The sequence below is a fragment of the Nipponia nippon genome, unplaced genomic scaffold (assembly GCF_047370975.1).
Source record: "Nipponia nippon isolate SJK-2023a ecotype South Korea unplaced genomic scaffold, ASM4737097v1 scaffold_29, whole genome shotgun sequence".
NCBI classification, from domain to species: domain Eukaryota; kingdom Metazoa; phylum Chordata; class Aves; order Pelecaniformes; family Threskiornithidae; genus Nipponia; species Nipponia nippon.
The window spans coordinates 6040503-6064733 of record NW_028262346.1 but is presented as its reverse complement, the minus strand read 5'-3'; the positions used below and the strand labels follow the sequence as shown (position 1 = coordinate 6064733).

At 43.9% G+C, this 24231-nt stretch overlaps 1 protein-coding gene across 1 annotated transcript; it reads left to right on the top strand.

Moving 5' to 3' along the window:
- The first annotated feature begins 1390 nt into the window (after positions 1-1390).
- On the top strand, positions 1391-5697 carry SLC14A1 (solute carrier family 14 member 1 (Kidd blood group)). Its single transcript, XM_087763631.1, is given in 7 exon segments — positions 1391-1492; positions 2601-2793; positions 4154-4301; positions 4901-5081; positions 5247-5250; positions 5523-5620; positions 5622-5697. Coding segments are annotated over 7 exon segments (774 nt in total). The 5' UTR covers positions 1391-1418.
- Positions 5698-24231: the final 18534 nt, after the last annotated feature.

Sequence of the window (24231 nt, the reverse complement as noted above, 5' to 3'; positions counted from 1 at the left end):
CCTGTGTGCCAAAAACAAGAATGCAAAAAGAGTGCTTGAAAAAATTTTGTGACTTGAATAACATTTATTTGATGTAAAGGGAAAAAAAAAAAAGAAAAAAGAACAGTTTCAATAAGATAAATTAGTCCTGTTAGCAAAGACTGCGTTATGAACGATAATGGGAAAAAGCATGATATGCATATTCTGACTGATATACATGTCAAATTACCAAATAACTGTTATTTTACATGGAGTGATGGGAAGAATGAATTCTCTGGCTAGTGTAAAATGAAGAATTAATTCTGAATGATGTGCAAAGTCTTTCTAATGGCTGAGACATGGCCTTCATCTTTTGTTCTCTTCTGTGCATATGGTTTCTAAAAGGTCCACATCTTTCTTGTGCTGAGGGCTCCAGAGCTGGATGCAGTACTCTAGGTGGGGTCTCACGAGGGCAGAGTAGAGGGGGAGAATCACCTCCCTCGACCTGCTGGCCACGCCTCTTCTGATGCAGCCCAGGATACGGTTGGCTTTCTGGGCTGCTAGTGCACATTGCTGGCTCATATCCAGCTTTTCATCCACCAGGACCCCCAAGTCCTTCTCTGCGTGGCTGCTTTCAATGAGTTCTTCTCCCAGTCTGTACTCATGTCTGGGATTGCCTCGACCCAGGTGCAGGACCTTACACTTGGACTTGTTGAACCTCATTCGGTTCATATGGGCCCACTTCTCCAGCTTGTCCAGGTCCCCCTGGATGGCATCCCGTCCTTCAGGTGTGTCAACTGCACCACTCGGCTTCGTGTCGTCCACAAACTTGCTGAGGGTGCACTCTATCCCACTGTCTATGTCATTGATAAAGACATTGAAAAGCACCAGTCCCAAGACAGAGCCCTGAGGGACACCACTCGTCACCGGTCTCCACCTGGACATAGAGCCATTGACCGCAACTCTCTGGATGCGTCCATCCAGCCAATTTCTTATCCATTGAATAGTCCACCCTTCAAATCCATATCTCTCTCATTTAGAAACAAGGATGTTGTGTGGGACTGCGTCAAAGGCTTTACAGAAGTCCAGATAGATGACATCCATAGCTCTTCCCTTGTCGACTGTTGCAGTGTCTAGCCTTCGCTGGCTATGTATCTGGTCTGGTAGGACCAGACAGATCTTCCCACCAGCTACATCTGATGCAAAGGGACACTGGACGTAACTGCAAAAGGGGTAGCTGGGGCTGAGAGGACATGGGACTCAAGCATGTGAAATTGAAGAGCGGTGCACAAACCTTGGCAGGTTGTCATCACACAGAGTCACAACTGGATGGGGAGGGAGGGGGTGATGCGAGCAAAGCACCCGCAGGGGAGAAGATTTCAAGATGGTTGTTTCTTTCACACAGATCAGCCATTGCAGCAGGCCTATATGGCTATAACAGGGTCTTGGTGGGATTGCTCATGGCTGTCTTTTCTGCTAAGGGAGACTACCACTGGTGGCTTCTGCTGCCAGTAGCACTGGTGTCCATGACGTGGTAAGTCGGATGGCTCCTCTGCTTCTTCCTCTTCTTCTTCTTCAGTGTCCCCACACTGAGACTGAGCTGTTGTATTTTTATGCGCTATGCAGACTACAACGGGAAAAAAACACAACTGGCACATATGTGCTACTAAATCTGTATCATTATTTGCACTTTTAAAATCAAATGTAATCCCGAAACAAATAAAATACCCACATAATCACAAATAAACCCAATGGGGAAAAGGAAAATTGATGGCTGATCATACGTAATTCAATGCCTTAAATGTTAGCCATATCGTTGCGATGCGTCAATTCATTTTTGTCTCAAGAGGAACATTATTTTAACCATTCCCTACCACCATCAACCACAAGTGTTTCATCTATCTAAGCCACCATATAAAAATGTCATTAAAATTTACCTCTCCAGGCACAGAAGCTGTTCAGTGGTTCCAAGAAGTGATGGTCGATGCTAATGAAAACAAACAACTAATAATGCTTTACTCATATATATGACACCATAATCTGCTAGGTATTTAGACAACAAAAATTTTGAAAGCTGGTCTTTCACTCCCAAATGTCTAGTTGGAGATTGGTAAACCATGCAAATCATCTGTCTGTCTGAAGTTCATGTAGTCTTATACTCACTTAAATAAGCACAACTTTGATGTCAGCCTTTACTTCTGCTCCATAAGCTTGAACAAGGACACACAGATACCTTCACAGTTCACTCAGACCTGGCACAGGTGTCCTAAATTCAGTCCACTTCAAGTACTAAAAAAAAAAAAAGTAAACACTGAGACTGAGCTGTGGAATAACTCCATTAAATCACTGGATCCTCCACAAGACTGGAGGATCTTGGTTCCTTCACGGTCACCAAATTCACCCCATATATCGCATAACATAACAGGAATCTGTACATTGCTAACTGCCTTGGGAAGGGTAGGAAATTTACCGAGTAATCCTAGCATATCTCTGATTTTATTAGAAAGACTGAGGAAATTAAGAAGTTGATTGTTTTTTTTTAAATAGAGTGAATTTCCTGTAGTTGTTTTTTTGGGTTTTTGGGGTTTTTTTTTTTGCCTAGCTGACAAACTCCTCATGAGACCATTTTGTTCTTCTTTCAGCCCTGTTTTCACCAGTGCTTTAGGCTCAGTCTTCTCTAAGTGGCATCTGCCTGTTTTCACCTTGCCTTTCAACTTGGCCTTGACCCTCTATCTGGCTGCATCAGGACCCCATAACCTCTTCTTCCCTACAACTGTCATTCAGCCTGCAACAGAAACACCAAACATCACCTGGATGGATGCTGAAACACCAATGGTAGGATGCCCTAAAGATAACAGCCTTCTCCATTTGCAAAGAAAATCACTATAGAATCATATTATCTTCCTTTGTATTACTGCATTATGGTGTGGCAATACAAAATTTCATTTATAAGAGAGCTATTATCCAAAACATAAAGGTTTACTCTAGGAATTGACATTTTTGATAGCCTGAAAATAAGAATCTTTTTGGTATCTGGTATCTTTCATTAACAGTTGGATCTAAATTATAATCTTCAAAAAGCTTCTAGAATCTAATTACCCATTACTGTGCATATACTGATCCACATCCCATAGACAAGGTTGTGATGAGACTACCAGTTAACTCACGGGTTAATTTTAGTTTTCCATGTAGCATGCTGTGTTTTTAAAATTGCATCTTTCTGATTAGAAATGAGCAAGCAGATATTACTATGGAAGAATGGTTACAAACTTGGGTGCAGGCACATGTTCACATATTTTTAGTTAATATTCAAGTGTGACCTTTCAAAAAAAAAATTATCCTCCTGCATAGCATGGTAAACAACATAGATACTAGAATAATAGCTTCCTCCTAAGGCTCAGTGCACTATTTTGAGGGGTTCCCAGGGAGTGATTAAGAAAAGGAAGTTAATTGACACTAAATAGCAATCCATACGAGTGACATTTCTAAAAGAATGTTTACCATGGTGCATAATTTTATGGGGACCATAAATGGACTGTTCCATGTGGAGGAACACAACATTTTGATGAAAAGTGCCTTAAAACCATCTCTAAGCTGTAACTAAGCTGGGCTCCATCCCACCAACCGAGCAACTCTAATTCATATTCCTAGTGAATCCCAAGGGAGTTTCAGGTATATAAACACATCAGGGATATGGCCTTACCTAGGTAAAGTCTTGTAATTCTGGTCAAGCCATTATTGGTCATTTCGTCCTTGGGTCTGCCCACTCAGAGGTGAATATGTTCTCAAAGGCATCATCTACCTGAGCACTTCCATTTCCTAGATTCACTGTCATGCTCCATAACAGCAGACAAAAATGGCCAAGTCAGCGGCACATGTAAAGATGATGAGCAAACCATTCCAAGTCCTTTCACAAAAGACATTTACCTTTGATATTCGAGCAAAAACCCAGCAGAGGAGCTCATGGCTAGGGAACAAGGCATGACTCATTTTCATTGAAGGGGAAACCCTGTGGAAATGCCCTGCTGCCTCCTGAAAAGTGTTCAAACTTTCCACTTGCAGTCCAGAAAGAAAGACTGCATCCAACAAATGCCGAACACAAACCTGGCCAAGAAAAATAGGTTTAAAAAAAAAAAAAAAGAAACTACAAAGCCGATAACAAATTGTCTTTTTTTTTTTTCTTAAATTCCTGCAGCTCCTGCAATCCATTCCAGTCGGGGTGGGTCAGGTTTATGGCTGCAATAACCCCTGGACTGGAGGAATTTTCCTAGTTGCTTTATTTATCTCTTCTCCGCTCATTTGTCTCCATGCGGCAATTGGATCAGCAGTGGGAATGCTGGCAGGTAAGGATTTGACTTGTGTCACAGATTTATATAAAAGCATGGAGAATAAAAGAGGAACTGCAATGAGTGGAGCATTTACAGTCACAAATGTTTCTTCCATTGGAGAATGACTGCTTGAAAAAAATATATACATACACTACTGTTTTAAGAATTCTTTTGATTGAGTTCCCCATTCTCTTACCTCATGTTATGATGGTGGAAATCTTCAGAAGAAAGAAGAGTATTTTTGGCTGAAATGAATTTTTATCATGAAATACTTAATTTCTGAATATATTCTGATGGTTTTAGGAGCAGCTTAATAAAAGCCTTAGCCATCAGTCTGAACGTGCAGGCCTCAGGGATGCATTTAGAGTTCACACGTACGTTCGTTCACTCATATATCTTCTGCTGAAATCATATGGCCAAATTCAGCTCAGCAGCACCAGGGAAATAAATTGATTGCATTAAAGTGACTTTAGCCTTAGACCGTAGCAACACGACTACAAATAGGAACTCAGTGTTGTATGCAGGCTAGAGCCCTAAAAAGTTGAATTCATGCCATTTCTAGCTGCTTTCATCTCTTTGGCCAAGGAATGACATACCTTTGACTTATTTTGCAGCACTGAGCTTAGCAACACCTTTTAGCAAAATCTACTCCGGCTTGTGGGGCTACAACAGCTCCCTCTCATGCATTGCGATTGGAGGCATGTTCTACGCTTTCACCTGGCAGACACATTTGCTGGCAATTGCCTGTGGTACGTATCCTATGGATTTTTCACTACTGCCATGTTTCCTTTTGAAGTCAGACAAGATGCATTTACACTGGAGGTGGGCTGAAGCCAGATGGCCACCTCTAGACAGGCAGATGGACTTAGGCGAGACTGACGAATGATGGAGCTGGATGTTTGAGCCATTGCTCTAAGGTACCCTGACAAAATAAAAGCAGTGCTTTCACTTTCAGCCAAGAGTTGTGTTCAAAACAAGAGACGCAATCAGCGGATGCTGATTAACTAAAGTCTCTGAAATTAGATGCTTAGTTTTGAGGCTTTAACTGTGTTTTTTTCAACATTGCTGGATGAATCATATTGTTTTTTCCAATCATAGATACCAGCTCAAATTCCTTCTTTGGAGAAGGACATATCTAAACTTTGAGAAAACTGGAGCCCAAGATCAGTCAAGGGCTGGGGGATCAAATGAAAGAAAGACACATAGTAAATAGGTGGTTTGTATTTTTCTTTGCAGTTTGGGGTGCCATCAGGAACCTGGTCTTTTTGCTTGTCTGCACTGACCTTCCTGTTAATAACCACAAACAACTCTGCCATCTACAAGCTACCGCTCTCCAGTCACCCATCCAGAAGCCAATCGAGCTTATTATCTGAAGATGAAGAAACATCAGAGGTCTTGCTGTGAGGTATAAAGACCCAAGAAGAGAGATACTTTGCAGATTTTAAGGCAAGAGTGAAAGGTGTTTCCCCAAAAAAACATGATTTGTGTGCTACAAAGTCAAAAAGCAAAAAAAAAAAAATCGCCACCTTCTGAGTGGAGAGAGTTTTTCCACTACATTTGTTTGTTTTATCCTGATTAGATAGGACTGTATTGAGCTGGAAGGACCTTTCCCAAGACCAGTCTGTAATGATTTAAAAGCACATATGCCTGAAAATGCCAGCTTACAATGGCAATAGGATACATCTTAGAGAGCGTCATAGTAGCAGAGAAGTGGAATAAAGAGTACCCTTTGCTAACTAGAAAATAGGTGGTGAAGAATTCTGCCTGGAGGATCTCTCAAGCCCGGTGGAGAGATGTGCACTAGCAATCATCACACATGAGATGGACACAGATAAATTGCAGGCAGCATTGTTAATACTTGAAAGACTTGTGGTAAAAATCACAATAATGGCAGGGAGGTGGTGTCTATAAGCCCCAGCTTTTGGATGTTTTAGTTTGCACTAGGCTCTAACATTTCATGAAAAAAATGTTTCAGGCCTACCCAGTTGCAGAGAAAAGCCTGTAAACCCAAGGCCAAGAAAGCAAATGCCAGTGAAAAGAATCTTTTTCTACAAAAAAAAAGTAAGAAGTTTCATGATTTTATGTTAATCTCATGATTTTTCTTAATACTTGAACTTAGTCACGGATTAGCAAAGGAGGGGACAGCAGCAAAGTCATTGCTGTCCCTTTCCTATGCAATAAAATGACTCAGTTCAGTTGGTGCACAAGTGGAACAAATTTGAGCTGATCTTGACCTCTCTCCCTACACCATCCTCCTCAGCTCACAAATGTCAAGCAGCAAACTGGTGCACTGTCCCAGTCTGCTGCCGAAGTTGCTGCTCTGCCATCTCCCTCCACACTGTGATGGGAAGAGGATGGTTAGAGGGCTGGTGGACATAGCAGAGCTCTGCAGCAGACCAGCCTTGTGCCGCCTCTGAACAGGTCTGCAGGTAGGGAAGGACGAAGCTGACCTTGCACCCAACAGTGCTGGTCACCTCAATGGGTGTTAACTCAGCCACCTTTCTGCCCAGCTCATTGAGATACTTCATCTCATGATGAAGCTGACATCTTCACCACAAATATTCCGTATGCTCAGGTCCTTCCATTGGCATTAGCCTACATGCAGTAATGTCACTCCTGGGAAAGCAGAACGAAACTTGTTCCTCTTGTAGCAGAGGAAATAAAAAGTAGCCTGTGAATAGTGTTACTGCTGATTTTTGAGGTTGTGAAAAAAAAAACACATGTCTTTTTACAAACACCAAAAAGATCTGAGTGAAAAATATTTGAGATGAACTGCTGGCAGTATTTTCTGGTGAAGTGTTAGGTTTTCAGATGTTTGACAGTATTTCTGTATGACTGAAACTCCAGAGATCACTTGTAAAAATGTAGCATTTGCTGTGTTTTACTTGGTAAATACCTACATAGTATTGTGTGGATTTGATTTTTAAAACAAATACTCATATTTCTTTGAGTTTGGTATAAGTTTTCCTCTATTTATCATCATTAAGCTCTTCCAAAGATAGGTTATCTCTTAAATAAGTAGTCTAGAAGATGTTGGAAAATAAAATTATGAAATCAGTGTATGGGGGATATTTAGGAAACTTCTAACTTCTGCTCTTTGTACTTACGGCATTTTGCTGCATCAATACCTTCTTAAATGTACAAGTGCAAAGTCTGCCTCTGTACAGGAGGTATGGTCAGCTGAAGGCACAGTGTTGTGTCTGCAGACCTACAGTCGGAGCTGGAAACCTCCTTGATACCAGATGAGGACTCGTTCCTAGGGAAGATGCTGAACGGACCCCCAGATTGGGGTTAGACAAGGTCAAGTTCTGTCCAGAGGATGCACCTCTCCATTTGTCAAACTGTGATGGGAAAGGATATCTTTTGGTGTCTGAACTGACATCTTCCCACCCAAGACCATGTGTGCCCCAGAGAGGCAAACCTACAAAGGCTAGCTTTCACTCTTATGTCAAAATCTGCACTTGGGTAAGAGTACACACTTTATGACCAGTGTAAATCGGTAGATTTCCCCTGACTGGTGCTATTTCAGCTTGCTGTTGCTGAGCAACAGGGATATTTTGGCAGTACCGTAAAGAAACGATATGCACAGAAGAGAAAAACAACAAAAGATGAAGGCCATGTCTCAGCCATTAGAAAGACTTTGCACGTCATTCAGAATTAACTCTTCATTTTATGCTATCCAGAGAATTCATTCTTCCCATCACCCCATGCAAAATAACAGTTATTTGGTAATTTGACATGTGTATCAGTCAGAATATGCGTATCATGCTTCTTCCCATTATCGTTCATAACACAGTCTTTGCTAACAGGACTTACTATTATCTTATTATTGAAACTGCTCTTTTTCCTTTTTTTTTTCCCCCTTTACATCAAATAAATGCTATTCAAGTCACAAACTTTTTTCAAGCACTCTTTGTATTCTTGTTTTTGGCACACAGGTGATATTAGACTCAAAAGAAACATTTAGGCTGGGCAGGAGTTTTGGGGCTCTTTCCTGGACTACTTCCCTCCCAGCGCCAGCAGAGCATAGCAAAAGAGATGTCGCTGTGTTTAACATTTCTAAAATAAAAAAAAAAATTAAAAACAAAATTAAAACCAAAAAATACCCACAACACCAAACCACTTGAAAACAATGACATCTGCTTGGAAAACAGTTTTCATCCAAAAAGTCTAACTCAAATGAACTGCCTCACTGGCATTTCCTAGGCCACTCTCATTGCTTCTGTCTGATGTGCACTATTCTCTCCAAGACTCCCAGTTTCATATCAAGCAACTGCCCCAGTCTCCACCATTTGACATGGGCATGTCTCCTGCCCCCCAGTACCCTCTGCTGTGGTTCAGCTGCCCACTAGCCCTGGCTGCAGCCACACACCTCACAGTCCTGCATGGGATTTGCTATTGGGTGTAAGGGGAGAGAAAGCATGAATGACAACCTAAGCAGTCGTGGGGTGCTGAGCATCCCAGGACCAGCAGCTTTTTGTCAGCAGAGTTCACTCCTCTCCCCTCCCAAAGCAGTGCTGCTTCCTCACAGAGCTCAGGGCTTGCTGGCAACACCAGCAGTGGTACCAAGAAGTGGGCTACAGCCCTCGTTTCCCCTTCCCCCAGCAAACCAGTATCTGGGCAAGTACACAAGAGGCCAATATTTAGCCGTGCATTCAAGACGCTACACCCTCAGCGATGCTGAACTGGGAGGAGGAAACATTCAGCCCAGGTCACATGAAGACCAGACCCAAGAGTCAGCTGCAGAAGCAGGACCAAAACCAGCAGAACATCAGCATTCTAGAGTGCAGCACAGCAGCATTCTAGATGCTCAAATCTGGGGACATGCAACAATATAATCTCTTTTATCTGATCCTCCAGGACTGTTGCAGGTTTTGTTTGGTTTTACCATGTTGTACGTTAAATATAAACAGTATAAAGAATGCTTATGTTGATTATTATCTAATCTTTTCAATCTTGACATTTAGTATAAAGAGTAGAATTGACACAGAATTTGGCCATAGCTAGGAATAATTCACCCGCTAAGAAAGACACCAGCCACAAAGATGCAGGGCTGTGCATTCAAAAGAAATACTTGATTATTTCCCCCTCCCTCAGAGTATAAACATTGCAAAGGCTACTATGGCAAGTGAATTGTTAGACACAAATGAACATCTTTCTGATGCTTGCTCTTTGTTTTGCCATGGAAACGTGCCTTCAGGTGGTAAGACCTTTTTTTGTTACCAGGAGTTCAGCTTGCCCGAGATGTTGAATGAGATGGGGAAACAGTATAACTCTCAAAGCAAAAACAACCCAATGACTTCAGACCCTCACTCTGCTTATTCTCAAAGGCACAGATAGACCAAGGTAATTGGCAATTAGTTTCCCATGCATACAAATGGAAAGTGTTTAAGCAGGAGTTTGAAGCCTTAATATTTCATAGAACTGGGCCAGAAGACTTGGGCTTAGGTCCCCAAAGGCTACATCCATGCTGGTAAATTAAAAGGATCAGGTGGTGGCACACAGACACTCACCCTGCTTGACTGAGCATACATGCCCTGGCACGGTCCCAGCCTTTGTCAACCAGCATCCCTCAGACAGTGTCTAGACACAGCTCAGCAAGCAGCGTGGACCTCTCTTGGCTCCTCAGTACTTCCTACACCAGCTAATATTTAAAGACATTTCACTTGCAAAGGGGCTCTGAAGGTTAAATTTATCTACCTTGAGGTTAAGCCCTCTTGACTTGCTATCACATTTCAATGCGAAGTAAAACAACTTTGCTTCATAGCGTTCCTGCACATTTCATCAGCAAGAGCCCTTTCATGCCTAACTGTTTGCAAGTGCAGCCTCCTGGTCCTGCACAGGCTGGGGTTTAGCTCCTGCACTGTGGGGCTGCTGCCCACCCTGCCTCAGTCATCAAGGCCAAAGATGTCCTTGGCACACACGAAGGGCAGAACACAGGAGACAGCGGCGTTAAAGCCCTACCCTTTGCCTGACACAGAAGCACTCATCCAGGGTAGAAAGAGGAACAGAAATAAAGAGGGAGAGGGAACACAAGTAACTCTGCAACCTGGTGGTTCTGGACATCACCCGAGGGTACTGCTGAAGAAGGATGCCACCGAGAACCAGAAAAAGGGAAGCTGAAAGGGCAAGCATGTGACAGAGGAGCTCATGTTGCTTCATGGGCCACGGCAAGAGCCTCAGAGACTAGGGCAACGAGATCCAGTCTGAGGCCAGATGAAATCCTGCCCACAATACCAGTATTTCAAACTGCCCTAGGGAGCGATGTAGATTGAAAGCTGGCCCAAAATGCGGAGCATATTCAACCGCCATGAGAAAGATTTCTCACAACAAATTCAAAAGCTTAGAAGTGTGCAACGAAATCAATCCTGTGATCAAACAGAAGTACCTGTGTGGGAAAATATGGCTCAGTTGCACTTGTAACGTCAGAGCAATTGCTTCCACTTTTAGGCCCAGTGAGGTCAATGATATTACTTTTTTGAGTAAAATAAAACTGCACATGCATATGATTGCAAAATTGGGAGTTCAAATGCAAACACTTTTGAGGAAAAATCTGTATTTTCCTTTCTTTTGCCTCCTGTGAAAATATATAGATTAGAAAATGGAAGGGAACCATGGGCTTGGAAAACTGACAAACTACAAATCCCCTCACTTTAGATTAAACGTTCTTGGACTGGTCATCAGCTTAATCGGATAAGGCTGAGATCAGTGAGAGGTTCAGGATCTAATTAGTATAATTAAAGAAATAATACTAGGAAAAGTATGCCCCTGGCATGGCGCACTGGGAAGGAAAAGAAGGAATTTTTTCAAGTGGAATTTTCCAGCAAACAGTCCTGGTGTCTCAGTCATAAAGCAGCTATAAAACACATTGTAGTATATAGTTTTGGTGGGGGAGGATGTGATACTCTATAAGAAAATCAGCCACTCTGGACTACATTGCTGCACAAAGGATTTGCTACAGGTGAAGGAACTACTCATAGCACTATCCTGCACTGATTATGCTCTCATACCATGTAGACATACCAAAGTGTAGGACAACCCAGCAGTGTAGTTTTCAACTTTACAGAAAATCTTTGGATGGTCTCCTAACAATGGATTTTTTTTTTTTTAACAAATTAAATGAAGGGAATCGCATCTCTATCTTTGAACTTTCTTGAATTACATATGATCAGCCATCAATTTTCCTTTTCCCCATTGGGTTTATTTGTGATTATGTGGGTATTTTATTTGTTTCGGGATTACATTTGATTTTAAAAGTGCAAATAATGATACAGATTTAGTAGCACATATGTGCCAGTTGTGTTTTTTTCCCGTTGTAGTCTGCATAGCGCATAAAAATACAACAGCTCAGTCTCAGTGTGGGGACACTGAAGAAGAAGAAGAGGAAGAAGCAGAGGAGCCATCCGACTTACCACGTCATGGACACCAGTGCTACTGGCAGCAGAAGCCACCAGTGGTAGTCTCCCTTAGCAGAAAAGACAGCCATGAGCAATCCCACCAAGACCCTGTTATAGCCATATAGGCCTGCTGCAATGGCTGATCTGTGTGAAAGAAACAACCATCTTGAAATCTTCTCCCCTGCGGGTGCTTTGCTCGCATCACCCCCTCCCTCCCCATCCAGTTGTGACTCTGTGTGATGACAACCTGCCAAGGTTTGTGCACCGCTCTTCAATTTCACATGCTTGAGTCCCATGTCCTCTCAGCCCCAGCTACCCCTTTTGCAGTTACGTCCAGTGTCCCTTTGCATCAGATGTAGCTGGTGGGAAGATCTGTCTGGTCCTACCAGACCAGATACATAGCCAGCGAAGGCTAGACACTGCAACAGTCGACAAGGGAAGAGCTATGGATGTCATCTATCTGGACTTCTGTAAAGCCTTTGACGCAGTCCCACACAACATCCTTGTTTCTAAATGAGAGAGATATGGATTTGAAGGGTGGACTATTCAATGGATAAGAAATTGGCTGGATGGACGCATCCAGAGAGTTGCGGTCAATGGCTCTATGTCCAGGTGGAGACCGGTGACGAGTGGTGTCCCTCAGGGCTCTGTCTTGGGACTGGTGCTTTTCAATGTCTTTATCAATGACATAGACAGTGGGATAGAGTGCACCCTCAGCAAGTTTGTGGACGACACGAAGCCGAGTGGTGCAGTTGACACACCTGAAGGACGGGATGCCATCCAGGGGGACCTGGACAAGCTGGAGAAGTGGGCCCATATGAACCGAATGAGGTTCAACAAGTCCAAGTGTAAGGTCCTGCACCTGGGTCGAGGCAATCCCAGACATGAGTACAGACTGGGAGAAGAACTCATTGAAAGCAGCCACGCAGAGAAGGACTTGGGGGTCCTGGTGGATGAAAAGCTGGATATGAGCCAGCAATGTGCACTAGCAGCCCAGAAAGCCAACCGTATCCTGGGCTGCATCAGAAGAGGCGTGGCCAGCAGGTCGAGGGAGGTGATTCTCCCCCTCTACTCTGCCCTCGTGAGACCCCACCTAGAGTACTGCATCCAGCTCTGGAGCCCTCAGCACAAGAAAGATGTGGACCTTTTAGAACGGATCCAGAGGAGGGCCACAAAGATGATCAGAGGGCTGGAGCACCTCTGCTGTGAAGACAGGCTGAGAGAGTTGGGGTTGTTCAGCCTGGAGAAGAGAAGGCTCTGGGGAGACCTTATAGTGGCTTTCCAATACTTAAAGGGGGCTTATATAAAAGAGGGGGAGAGACTCTTTTTTTAAGGGCAGATAGCGATAGGACAAGGGGGAACAGTTTCAAACTGAAAGAGGGGAAATTCAGATTAGATGTTAGGAAAAAAATCTTTACTCAGAGGGTGGTGAGGCACTGGAACAGGTTGCCCAGAGAGGTTGTGGATGCCCCGTCCCTGGCAGTGTTCAAGGCCAGGTTGGATAGGGCCCTGAGCAACCTGGTCTAGTGGGTGGCGTCCCTGCCCATGGCAGGGGGGTTGGAGTTAGATGATCTTTAAGGTCTCTTCCAGCCCAAGCCATTCTATGATTCTATGCTTCTATGAAACAGAGAGGGATGTTACAAACTGATGTGAGTAGAAATAACCTCCCTGATCCCTTCCTGCACTGTCATTGCAAGTTGTGCTGGCATTCACTGTCACGCACAGGGTGGGATGTTCTGCTCTGCTGTCAGGTTACGTTCTACACGTGTATTGCAGAGGTTGCAATGTCTATGAAAGGCCCTACACATGCCAATCAAATGTGCAGGGCAAGACAATTACACATGTTTAGAAAAAAGAACAGGGACGAGCAGATACATCCCTAGATTTCGGGAAATATGGTTCAGAACACCAGTGAGCTACAAATTTAACAGCCTGACTATCATTAAGGATCTGTGCATAATGCTCTAGGACTTATACTGAAAAAAATCAGGATGGGAACATGATTTGTACTGAACACCCTGCATAAGAATCCAACATATGTGCCTCTGACTACACACATACTGGACAAACCCTCTGCGTTTTTCTTTCTCATCTCTAAAAGGAAGATGTATCAAACTCTTTTTCAACTTGCCTTGCCTGTCTTTACCCTTTAGATTTCTCTGTGGTCGGGCAATGCTTGTCTCCTGCTGCGCTCTCTGTGATAGTAGTACCTGGTTCTCACCAAACGCTGCCCCACTGAGGCCTAGATACACCCCGTTTGACTTCAGAGACTCTTGTTGAAATGCCAAACTTTGTAGTCTGGTAGCTACAAACACTTTATACAATTCATGAAGAGAGAGAGAGAGAGAGAGAGAGATTCAAGGCAGAGAGAAGTACTTCAGTAAAATAATACAACCCTTTCTGAAATAGCTAGCTAAGTAGGAGCAGCTTATCTTTCTCTGTTGACCACAGAAGGGGCTGAGGGCAACTAGACATCCACTTTAATGACAATCAAGTTAGGTGGGACAAATCTGGGCTTTAAGTGTAGATCCACAAATGGTCTACATCCACAATGAAACAGCTCCCAATAGATACCGCATGACTCTGGCTAACAGCCAGCTTAAGCCTAAATTCAAGATTAGATCCTCAAAACCCCTGCCTAACTGTGCTTTACCCATAAAGTATCCAGAAGACCACATATTAAGAAAACAAAATTTAGGTGTCTACGTGTTGGCATATACATGTGTATTAAGTGTCAAAGTCCTACTCTAGTCAATGGAGATCAAATCAATGCAATCCATGGAGTCCAGACAGCAATTCAGCTGGCCAAATGTGGGGGTCAATTTTAGGGTGTGCTGAATCACTCTCTAGACCCCATGGACAATATTGACTAGAACTACACTGATCCTAACAAAAGCCTGGATGACTACTCATGCACATACACCAACAAGTAGGTTTATCATCTTGGGAGACAACCCCACCCACATGCACAGCTCCTTGCTCTTGGACATGTCCAGAACCATCTGCATCCTGAGCCACTCATGCCTGGACAATAACCCTCTTGAATGAAGTGCTCCTTCCACTTAACTTGCCTGAAGGGTCTAATCCAGCAAGAAGCATGAGCATCTCAGAGCATGCTCACAGACCCACATACACAAGAGGAGGAAGAAGTGGTGTTCCTTTCTCTGTCCTGAACTGGTACCTGTATTCAGCACCAAACCACATAGACATATACTACCCTTATCTACCTTGCTATATGCTCTATCTATCTCACGGTATGTATTTGCCTGAACAGAGACTGAAGTCTCTACCCTACTGTGTCATGAGTACTGGAAGTCTACTGAGAAAACATGAAACAGCTTAGTGGCCTAATTCTAGATGGTAGCTCAAGGAATGGGCAAAGGGTCTGAGGGACTTATGTCACATCTTCCCCAAAGCCTTCCTACTGGGTAGTCCAAGAAGCTCCCTGCCCACCATGATGCTCTCTTGGTTCCCTGGTCACGCCAGTGAATCATGAGCAAAGCACTTGGAGGCTAAGAGGTGGACCAGTGAGGATCCCAGCATTTCTGCCCTTCTGAGAACTGAGCTTTCATATGATAAATAGCATCACAATCTAGGGAGTTAGATCTTATGGAGGAGAGCAGAATCCATCTATTTTTGTTTCAGGTTGTGATTCTGAACCCTGGTTTCTCACACAAGGAAAGAGAGAGGGAGGTGGAAAGTCATATTACTTTGGAGAAAGCAAAAACATCATTTTAAGTGGAAAATGCCTATTCTCGAAATAAAACTGGGAGTGGGTCTTTATTACTCTTCAAAAAAACAGAATGGAATTACACACTCAAAATATGACATTTTCTGGGGTTTAACTTTTCATGGAAGAAACAAATACAACATTGATTTGTTTGTGTTGAGAGGCTAAAACACAAATAGGACTCTCAGCAAGCAGTCAAGGGGCATCTGTCTAAGGCCTCTTCACTGCTAGTCTATAGAAATGCTGTCACCTCATCTGCCAGCCCTAGTGAACCGGTCACTCATCTCATTAGCCATCCTGATGCTGAACACCTTTTGTGTGGGTAAAAAAGGTAGATGAGGTTTTGTTAGTGATGGCAAACAGGCTGCATAAGTAGTAGCTTGTGTTACGTTTGTCTCCCCTGACCTGAACCTTCTCTCGTCAGCAGGACAAGAAAATAAGAAAACTTTCTGTATCTGGAATTGCTACATATTTTTCATTACACATTCCCAGCTCATCTCCATCTTCTCTTTGCTCTCTGTTGTTTTCCTCTACTGACATGACAGAGAACACATACAGCAAGTGGCAGCATCTGACAGCAAATGCAGGATCCTCAGTCACCTCCTGCTGCCTGAAATGTCCTGCCTTTACTCTCAGCCAGAGGAAGATACAACCCTTCCCTATGTTCATGCACTCCTTGCATACAGATCAGCAGTTTTGACCTGAATAGGAAGATCCAGAATGATAACCCCCTTGACACATCTCTCCGATTCACTTCAGCATAACCCAACAGATCACTTATCATCAACTTACCCATATCTAAACTGCATAGGTGACTCAACCCTAACTACTCACAGAATATCTTCAAAATACAAACTCTCCCTCCCTGGAGAGAGAAATCCCACTTAACAGCAAGTGTTGTGCAGTGGTGGATTAGCAACAAGACACACCCCTGTGTGTAACTTCTCTGCCAGGCACTGTGAGCAGCTAGCAAGCTTGCTATGTGTAATAAACCCAAGTTTTATCCAAGAGACAATGAACACAGCAACAATTTGGAAGAACTGCAAGTTCAAAAGAATTCCCCTAAGGAGATATTGAACTTCTGTCCTTCACCCCAAGAAACCCCTTCCCATTTTGGCCATCCCACCATAAATGGCACTTTGAGCCCTCGCTCCCTTTTCCATTTCCCCAATCCTGGTTTGCTCGCAGTGTGTTGTTGGTGATAGACAGCATCACCAACCCCTCTGGGGAAGCGTTCTAGCTTCTCCAGCACCACCAATCACTTCGACTTCACTAACCCTTGAATATCCTCAGCCACAAGCCCCTCCAGTTGCTACCAGAGCTTGCTCTGGGGCTCTCCCTGCACCCACGTTCCTGCCACAGCAGTGTCCATCCATAGGCGTCCATGAGCAGGACCCTCGCTGGAGTTCACTCGACCCTTGCTGCCCTCTGCAGCTCATTGGAAAGTACATACCATTCGTTTCTCTCCTGAAACACCTAAAGGCATAGGATTTTATCTCTGTGCGGTGGAGAATGATGAAAGAAGTGTGACCTGGCAAGAGAGTCCACAGCACCAGAGACTTGCTCCATCCAGGTACAAGAGCAGTGCTCCCAGAGGGCTAGGACAGCAACAAAACTATTACAGAGGCATTCAGTTAAGATTTCATGCAGGCAGATTACATACCATTTGATCACCCTTCATCCACACGATACAGAAGACACTGTTTGATTACACTAGTTTAACTGGAAAAGGAAAAAAAAAATGGATTCAGGAAAGGGAGGATCCACGCAGCAGTGCAGCAGACAGACCAGCCCACCCAAAACATAGCGGGGATTTTACATAAGGGAGCATGAGATTACATTTAGCCAAAATATGAGTGATACAGCTTTGGGATGAATTTGCCACATTATAATTTTTTATTTTACTAAGCCAAAGCTGAAAGCTGATACAAAGCAGAGAGAGAAGAACTAGATTATTTTCGAAAGGGAAAATGCCCACTAACATACCAAATGATAGATGTTGTGAACTGAAAGTCATGTTGGGGATTAAGAGCAGAATAGCAGGAACAGAGCAGAAAAGGAGATCTATCCTTAGCCCTGAGATGTTTGCAGATGTGTTGAAAAGAAGTGGAGGGTTGTCGCAGAAATAAGTTACACCAAATGTGCTTGAGAAATGGGCTCAGTTGGACTGAGACATCCAGATATTCTCCACTGAATACCGAAAGCTTTTTTGTTTTTTTCTTTAGTACAGAAATGTTTTATATTTTGCCTGCAATGAAAAGTCCAGAAGAAAAACTTTCCCCTGACTGGTACCTCCTGGAAGCTGAAGTTGTCTCTCATCTTCAGCACAAACAAGCAGCAGGTGCCAAAGAAGGAATTACACAAGAGGGATGCAGTATTCATAGCTTCAGCCTAAACTCTGCTGGGACCTTGTGGAACGGTCCTTCACAGCAAGTCAAACCACCCATCAGCTCCTTTCCAGTATAGCTGAAAACCACAGCTGTAAGCATTTCACTGCCTCCCAGGGTGGCAATTCTGCAAACAAGTAGGAATCCACAAGACTTGCATAGACCAGCCAGGCAAAACCAGTGCCACCCCTCAAACTACAGCACATGGCAGGTCAAGGACTTTTGAAGCCTACGATAGCAGAGGAGGAATGTCAGCAAGAATGCCGTGCAGGAAAGGCACATTGTCCTTACAACAATCCTTCTCCCAGAGGAGGCCACTAACCTGTATGTTGCAGATTTATGTAATAAAGCTAAGGAGGTAACAGAGGCCCCACTTGGGATGTGACCGATAATCACGCCGGCAAGTTTTGCACGTTCGTTTGTTCCACTGTCCTTTCAAAGAATGATGGCTATTTGTAAGACTTGCAGAAACCTGTGCTTTTAGATGAAGCTATGAGCAAGCAATGAAGGAAATGCACCCAAACAGCTCTGACTTCAGACATGTGGGGTTCTTCATGTGCTCCTCAAATACACATAGCCAGATTTCTCCTGATCATGGGAGAGGTAACCACATACCAGTGCTGGAGAAGACAGCTGCTTTCAGACATGAAAGCATAAGCCCACTGAGGGGATTGTTGAGAAACATCACCTGGGATATCCCATGCAGAACCCAGTCAATAAACTGGATCATGAGGTTTATCATCTGGAAGGGATCAAATCAAATAGTAATAATAAAAAAAAAAAACCAAAATGTGCAGATGATTGATACTGATTTGTGATGGTTTTTTTGAAACTCAGGAAGAGTTTTGGCAGTGGAACTTGGCAGCACAACTGAAGCAATGAATCAACAAGTCTGTAAAACCTGACTGGGTTTTATTATGATCTATACTGAAGTCTCACAGCTGGAAAACTGAGATGAACAGTGTGGTTGCCAGAGTCCCCTGTTATAAAGTACCCTGGACCATTTTCATACGAACCAGCTAATTTATGATGTCTGTGCCGCAGATGGCAAATCATGTGCGTATCCCATTGCTGATTTATTATGGGGACCAAACACACCTACCTATGTGTAATTTAACTTCACAGTGGCATTAGGCTTGACAGAAACTGCTCAGCTGAAAGGGCAAGGAGAGTTATGAAGAATGGCAGAGCACAGAATAACCATCCCGGGTTATGTTCTGTGGGACTAAATTTGCTTTGTACATGACATGTTGGAGGTAAATGTCATCTCAGTCATCCTCAAGATTTAAGCAATATGTGGATCTTTGCACAAAGCTGATTTTTTCCTACAAAATGGAAATAAATCAGGGCAGAGGTAGTTTCTGTAATACTTCAACTTGAATCATGTTACTGAGAAGTTAGTTATTACTCCTTTGATGTAATTCTTCTTTGGAATCTCCTAATTATTCATGATGAAGTAGCTTTACCTTTTAGCCAGGCTCCAAATTCCTTCATGTCTCCAGTGATGTACCCAACGGCTCTGCAGACTCTCTTCCCAGCTTTGCTCAGTGGATTCTGCTTTGTTCGCTTTCTTTCCCCCTTGGTTTCTATCTTGACATCAACATTATTTTCCATATTGATGTTCTGACCCTTTGGTAAAATTCAAGGGGGAAAAAAAAAAGAGTTCATCACAATGCCTCTTACTGATCCCTGTCTGTTCTCTCTCCTGCATATTATTGCTCACCACGTGTTATTTTGGAGCCACAAAGATGAAAATCCTTACTCTGAACACCTGGTTCTCATGTCTCCATGAGCACATTCTCTCTTCATGTGCCTTTGAGACCCTGCGCTGTCCTTCCAGACTTTCACACAGTCATAGATTTGAACACCAGAAGGAATCACTGAGGCTTGTGTCATAGCGGTATTTCATCTGATTTTAACACCCTGCTTAGCTATACCATGTTTTCTAGAAATCAAGCAGCTCTTGATTTAAAGAGTGACTTCAAGAAGAGCAAGACAGCATTAGGAGACACTGGTTTCACAGAAGTTAAAGCTTACCTCGATTCAAATTGATAGAAGTTGAACACAGAAGTTGGTAGAAGTTGAACCACAATCTAGGAAGATGCTTCAATGATTAAGTTTCCCCTGCTGCTTAACCCATATTTCCAGTTTGAATTTATCCATCAGCCATCAATAATAGGTACCTAAAGTTAGGTTTATGGGTCTTTCTTTATACAGTTACCTACTGGGATCAGCTCAACCTTCCTCATGAGCACGGTCTTAGCTTGAGGGTTGTTCATGGTGCCTTACTCCATTACTCACATGCATACATACATACATTTTTTTTCTGTGTTGAATTGTACTTTTAGCTGCCCCATCTTTAGAAGTACACAGCACCGATTTAAGAGCTTAAAGGCCAAATTCAGAGTGCTTGCTTTCCATTCTACCTGTTAAGTCCCAGTCTGATTGTCAGGGTCGGGGAAGGTTTGTAATGATCCCAAGGGCGAAATTAAGACACAAACGAGGTCATATGCCGCCAATCAGACGTTTTATTGGGTAAATATCAAAGAGTAAAGCAATAGGAAAGGCAGGAAATATTAGGAGGAAATTAAGCAAGCATTCAGAGAGATAAGCAAAGGACAGTCACCACCATGGATCCAGCAGTGTCCTGTTGGTCCTCAGTCTTCAGTTTTTCAGTGCTGGATGGCCACACTCAGCTTTCGTTGTGCCGTCTTTTATCTGGTGTTGGAGAGGGAGTTTGCCCTCTCGTTTCTGTTTGGTTACCCAGGGCAACATCACATACCCAACACATGCACATCTAATATATTGTTGGTGGGTGTTGTGGTTTAACCCCAGCCAGCAACTATGCACCACACAGCCGCTCACTCACTCCCCCCCAGTGGGGTGGGGGAGAGAATTGGAAGGGTGAAAGTCAGAAAACTCCTGGGTTGAGATAAGAACAGTTTAATAATTGAAGTAAAATGAAATAGAATGATAGTAGTAGTAGTAGTAGTAGTAGTAGTAGTAGTAGTAGTAGTAGTAATAATAATAATAATAATAATAATAATAATAATAATAATAATATAATACAATAATAATGTACAAAGCAAGTGATACACGACACAATTGCTCACTACCCCCTGACTGATGCCCAGCCTGTTCCCGAGCAGCAATCCCTTCCCCCCCGGCCAACTCGCCCCAGTTATATACTGAGCATGACGTCATACGGTATGGAATAGCCCTGTGGCCAGTCTGGGTCAGCTGTCCTGGCTGTGCCCCCTCCCAGCTTCTTGTGCGCCACGCAGAGCATGGGAAGCTGAAAAGTCCTTGACTGGTGTAAGCACTACTTAGCAACAACTAAAACATCAGTGTGTTATCAACATTATTCTCATACTAAATCCAAAACACAGCACTATACCAGCTACTAAGAAGAAAATTAACTCTATCCCAGCTGAAACCAGGACAGTATCCACCCCTTAGTCCATACCATATACGTCATGCCCAGGTCTTTCAAATACATTCCAATTAATCACTACCACTTTTCCAGTCTTTTGATATATTTTTTATATATATATATATATATACACACACACATAGATATAATTTCCCTAGTCTATAGGTTATCCCTCTAAAATGTTTGTTGAGTTCATTTAGTTCATGACTTTAGGCTTCATCTGTCATAACAGTCTTTTAGGACAGGAGAGATGGTGTGTGCTGTTGGACTGTTGCATGCTGAAGTCAGTTCTGGTTCCATCACCACTGCACTTTGTTCAGTTTCCTCAAAGTTTGTTCTTCATTAATTTGGGTGATTCTTGCTGTATACCGTTGATATGGCACATAGTGATCATTGAAGTGATGACATCCAGTATTATATAGCAACAAACATCATACAATTCAGTTCATTGGCTATTTTCACCCAAAATCAAATCCCCTTGAGGTACACATCGGGCTTCCCCATCCTCCCGCAACACCCACCAAGTGCATCCAGGTCCTTGAGCAAAAGCAATCCCACGAATGGGTTTACCTCTGCCTGAAGCAGGAGTAACCCAGGCTGTCTTCCCCGTCATATTTTTTAGGTGCACTACAGGGACTTTATCCCCCTCTACAGTACATAAAAGTCTTGACTGGGCAAGGCCAGCTCGATTGGCAGATCCCCTAGTGTTGACTAACCAAGTGGCCTTTGCTAAATGTGTATCCCAGTGTTTGAATGTCCCACCACCCATTGCTTTTAGTGTAGTCTTTAACAGTCCATTGTATCGTTCGATTTTCCGAGAGGCTGGTGCATGATAGGGGATGTGATACACCCACTCAGTGCCATGCTCTTTGGCCCAGGTGTCTATGATGCTGTTTCGGAAATGAGTTCCGTTATCTGACTCAATTCTTTCTGGGGTGCCATGTCGCCACAGGACTTGCTTTTCAAGACCCAGGATAGTGTTCCGGGCTGTGGCATGGGGCACAGGATATGTTTCCAGCCATCCGGTGGTTGCTTCCACCATTGTAAGCACATGGCGCTTGCCTTGGCGGGTTTGTGGGAGTGTGATCTAATCAATCTGCCAGGCCTCCCCATATTGATATTTCAGCCATCGTCCTCCATACCAGAGAGGCTTGAACCGCTTGGCTTGCTTGATTGCAGCACATGTTTCGCATTCATGGATAACCTGTGCAATAGTGTCCATGGTCAGATCCGCCCCTCGATCACGACCCCATCTATATGTTGCATCTCTTCCTTGATGGCCTGAGGTGTCATGGGCCCACCGAGCTAGAAATAATTCACCCTTATGTTGCCAGTCCAGGTCCACTCAAGCCACTTCAATCTTAGGAGCCTGATCCACCTGCTGATTGTTTTGATGTTCTTCAGTGGCCTGACTCTTGGGTATGTGAGCATGTACGTGACGTACTTTTACAACCAGGTTCTCTACCCGGGCAGCAATATCTTGCCACAATGCGGCAGCCCAGATGGGTTTGCCTCTGCGCTGCCAGTTGCTCTGCTTCCATTGCTGTAACCAGCCCCACAGGGCATTTGCTACCATCCATGAGTCAGTACAGAGATAGAGCATTGGCCACTTTTCTCGTTCAGCAATATCTAAAGCCAGCTGGATGGCCTTCACCTCTGCAAACTGACTCGATTCACCTTCTCCTTCAGCAGTTTCTGCAACTTGTCGTACAGGACTCCATACAGCAGCTTTCCACCTCCGATGTTTCCCCATAAGACGACAGGACCCGTCAGTGAACAAGGCATATTGCTTCTCATTTTCTGGCAGTTTATGATATGGTAGGGCCTCCTCAGCACGCGTCACCTCCTCCTCTGGCGATATTCTGAAATCTTTGCTTTCTGGCCAGTCCATGATCACTTCCAAGATTCCTGGGCGACTGGGGTTTCCTATTCGAGCCCGTTGTGTGATGAGTGCGACCCACTTACTCCATGTAGCATCAGTGGCATGATGTGTACAGGGGACCCTCCCTTTGAACATCCAGCCCAGCCCTGGCAGCCGGGGTGCCAAGAGGAGCTGTGCTTCAGTACCAACCACTTCTGAAGCGGCTCGAACCCCTTCATATGCTGCTAATATCTCTTTTTCAGTTGGAGTATAGCCAGCCTCGGATCCTCTGTATCCCCGACTCCAAAACCCCAGGGGTCGACCTCGAATCTCCCCTGGTGCTTTCTGCCAGAGGCTCCAGGTAGGGCCATTCTCCCCGGCTGCAGTGTAGAGCACATTTTTTACATCTTGTCCTGCCCGGACTGGCCCAAGGGCGACTGCATGGACTATCTCCTGTTTAATTTGTTCAAAGGCCTGTCGTTGCTCAGGACCCCGTTTGAAATCATTCTTCTTCCGGGTCACTTGATAGAGCGGGCTTACAATGAGACTGTAATTTGGAATATGCATTCTCCAAAAACCCACAATGCCCAAGAAAGCCTGTGTTTCCTTTTTGCTGCTTGGTGGAGACATGGCTGTGATTTTGTTGATCACATCCATTGGGATCTGACGACGTACCTCTTGCCATTTTACTCCTAAAAACTGGATCTCCTGTGCAGGTCCCTTGACCTTACTTTGTTTTATGGCAAAGCTGGCCTCCAGAAGGATTTGGACTATTTGCTTCCCTTTCTCAAATACTTCTGCTGCTGTGTTGCCCCACACGATGATGTCATCAATGTATTGCAGATGTTCTGGAGCCCCACCCTGTTCCAATGCAGTCTGGACCAGTCCATGGCAAATGGTGGGGCTGTGTTTCCACCCCGGGGCAGTCGATTCCAGGTGTACTGGACCCCCCTCCAAGTGAAAGCAAACTGTGGCCTGCACTCTGCCACCAAAGGGATTGAGAAAAACGCATTAGCGATGTCAATGGTGGCATACCACTTGGCTGACTTTGACTCCAGTTCATATTGAAGTTCTAGCATGTCCGGCACGGCTGCACTCAGTGGCGGCTTGACTCTGTTCAGGCCCTGATAGTCTACT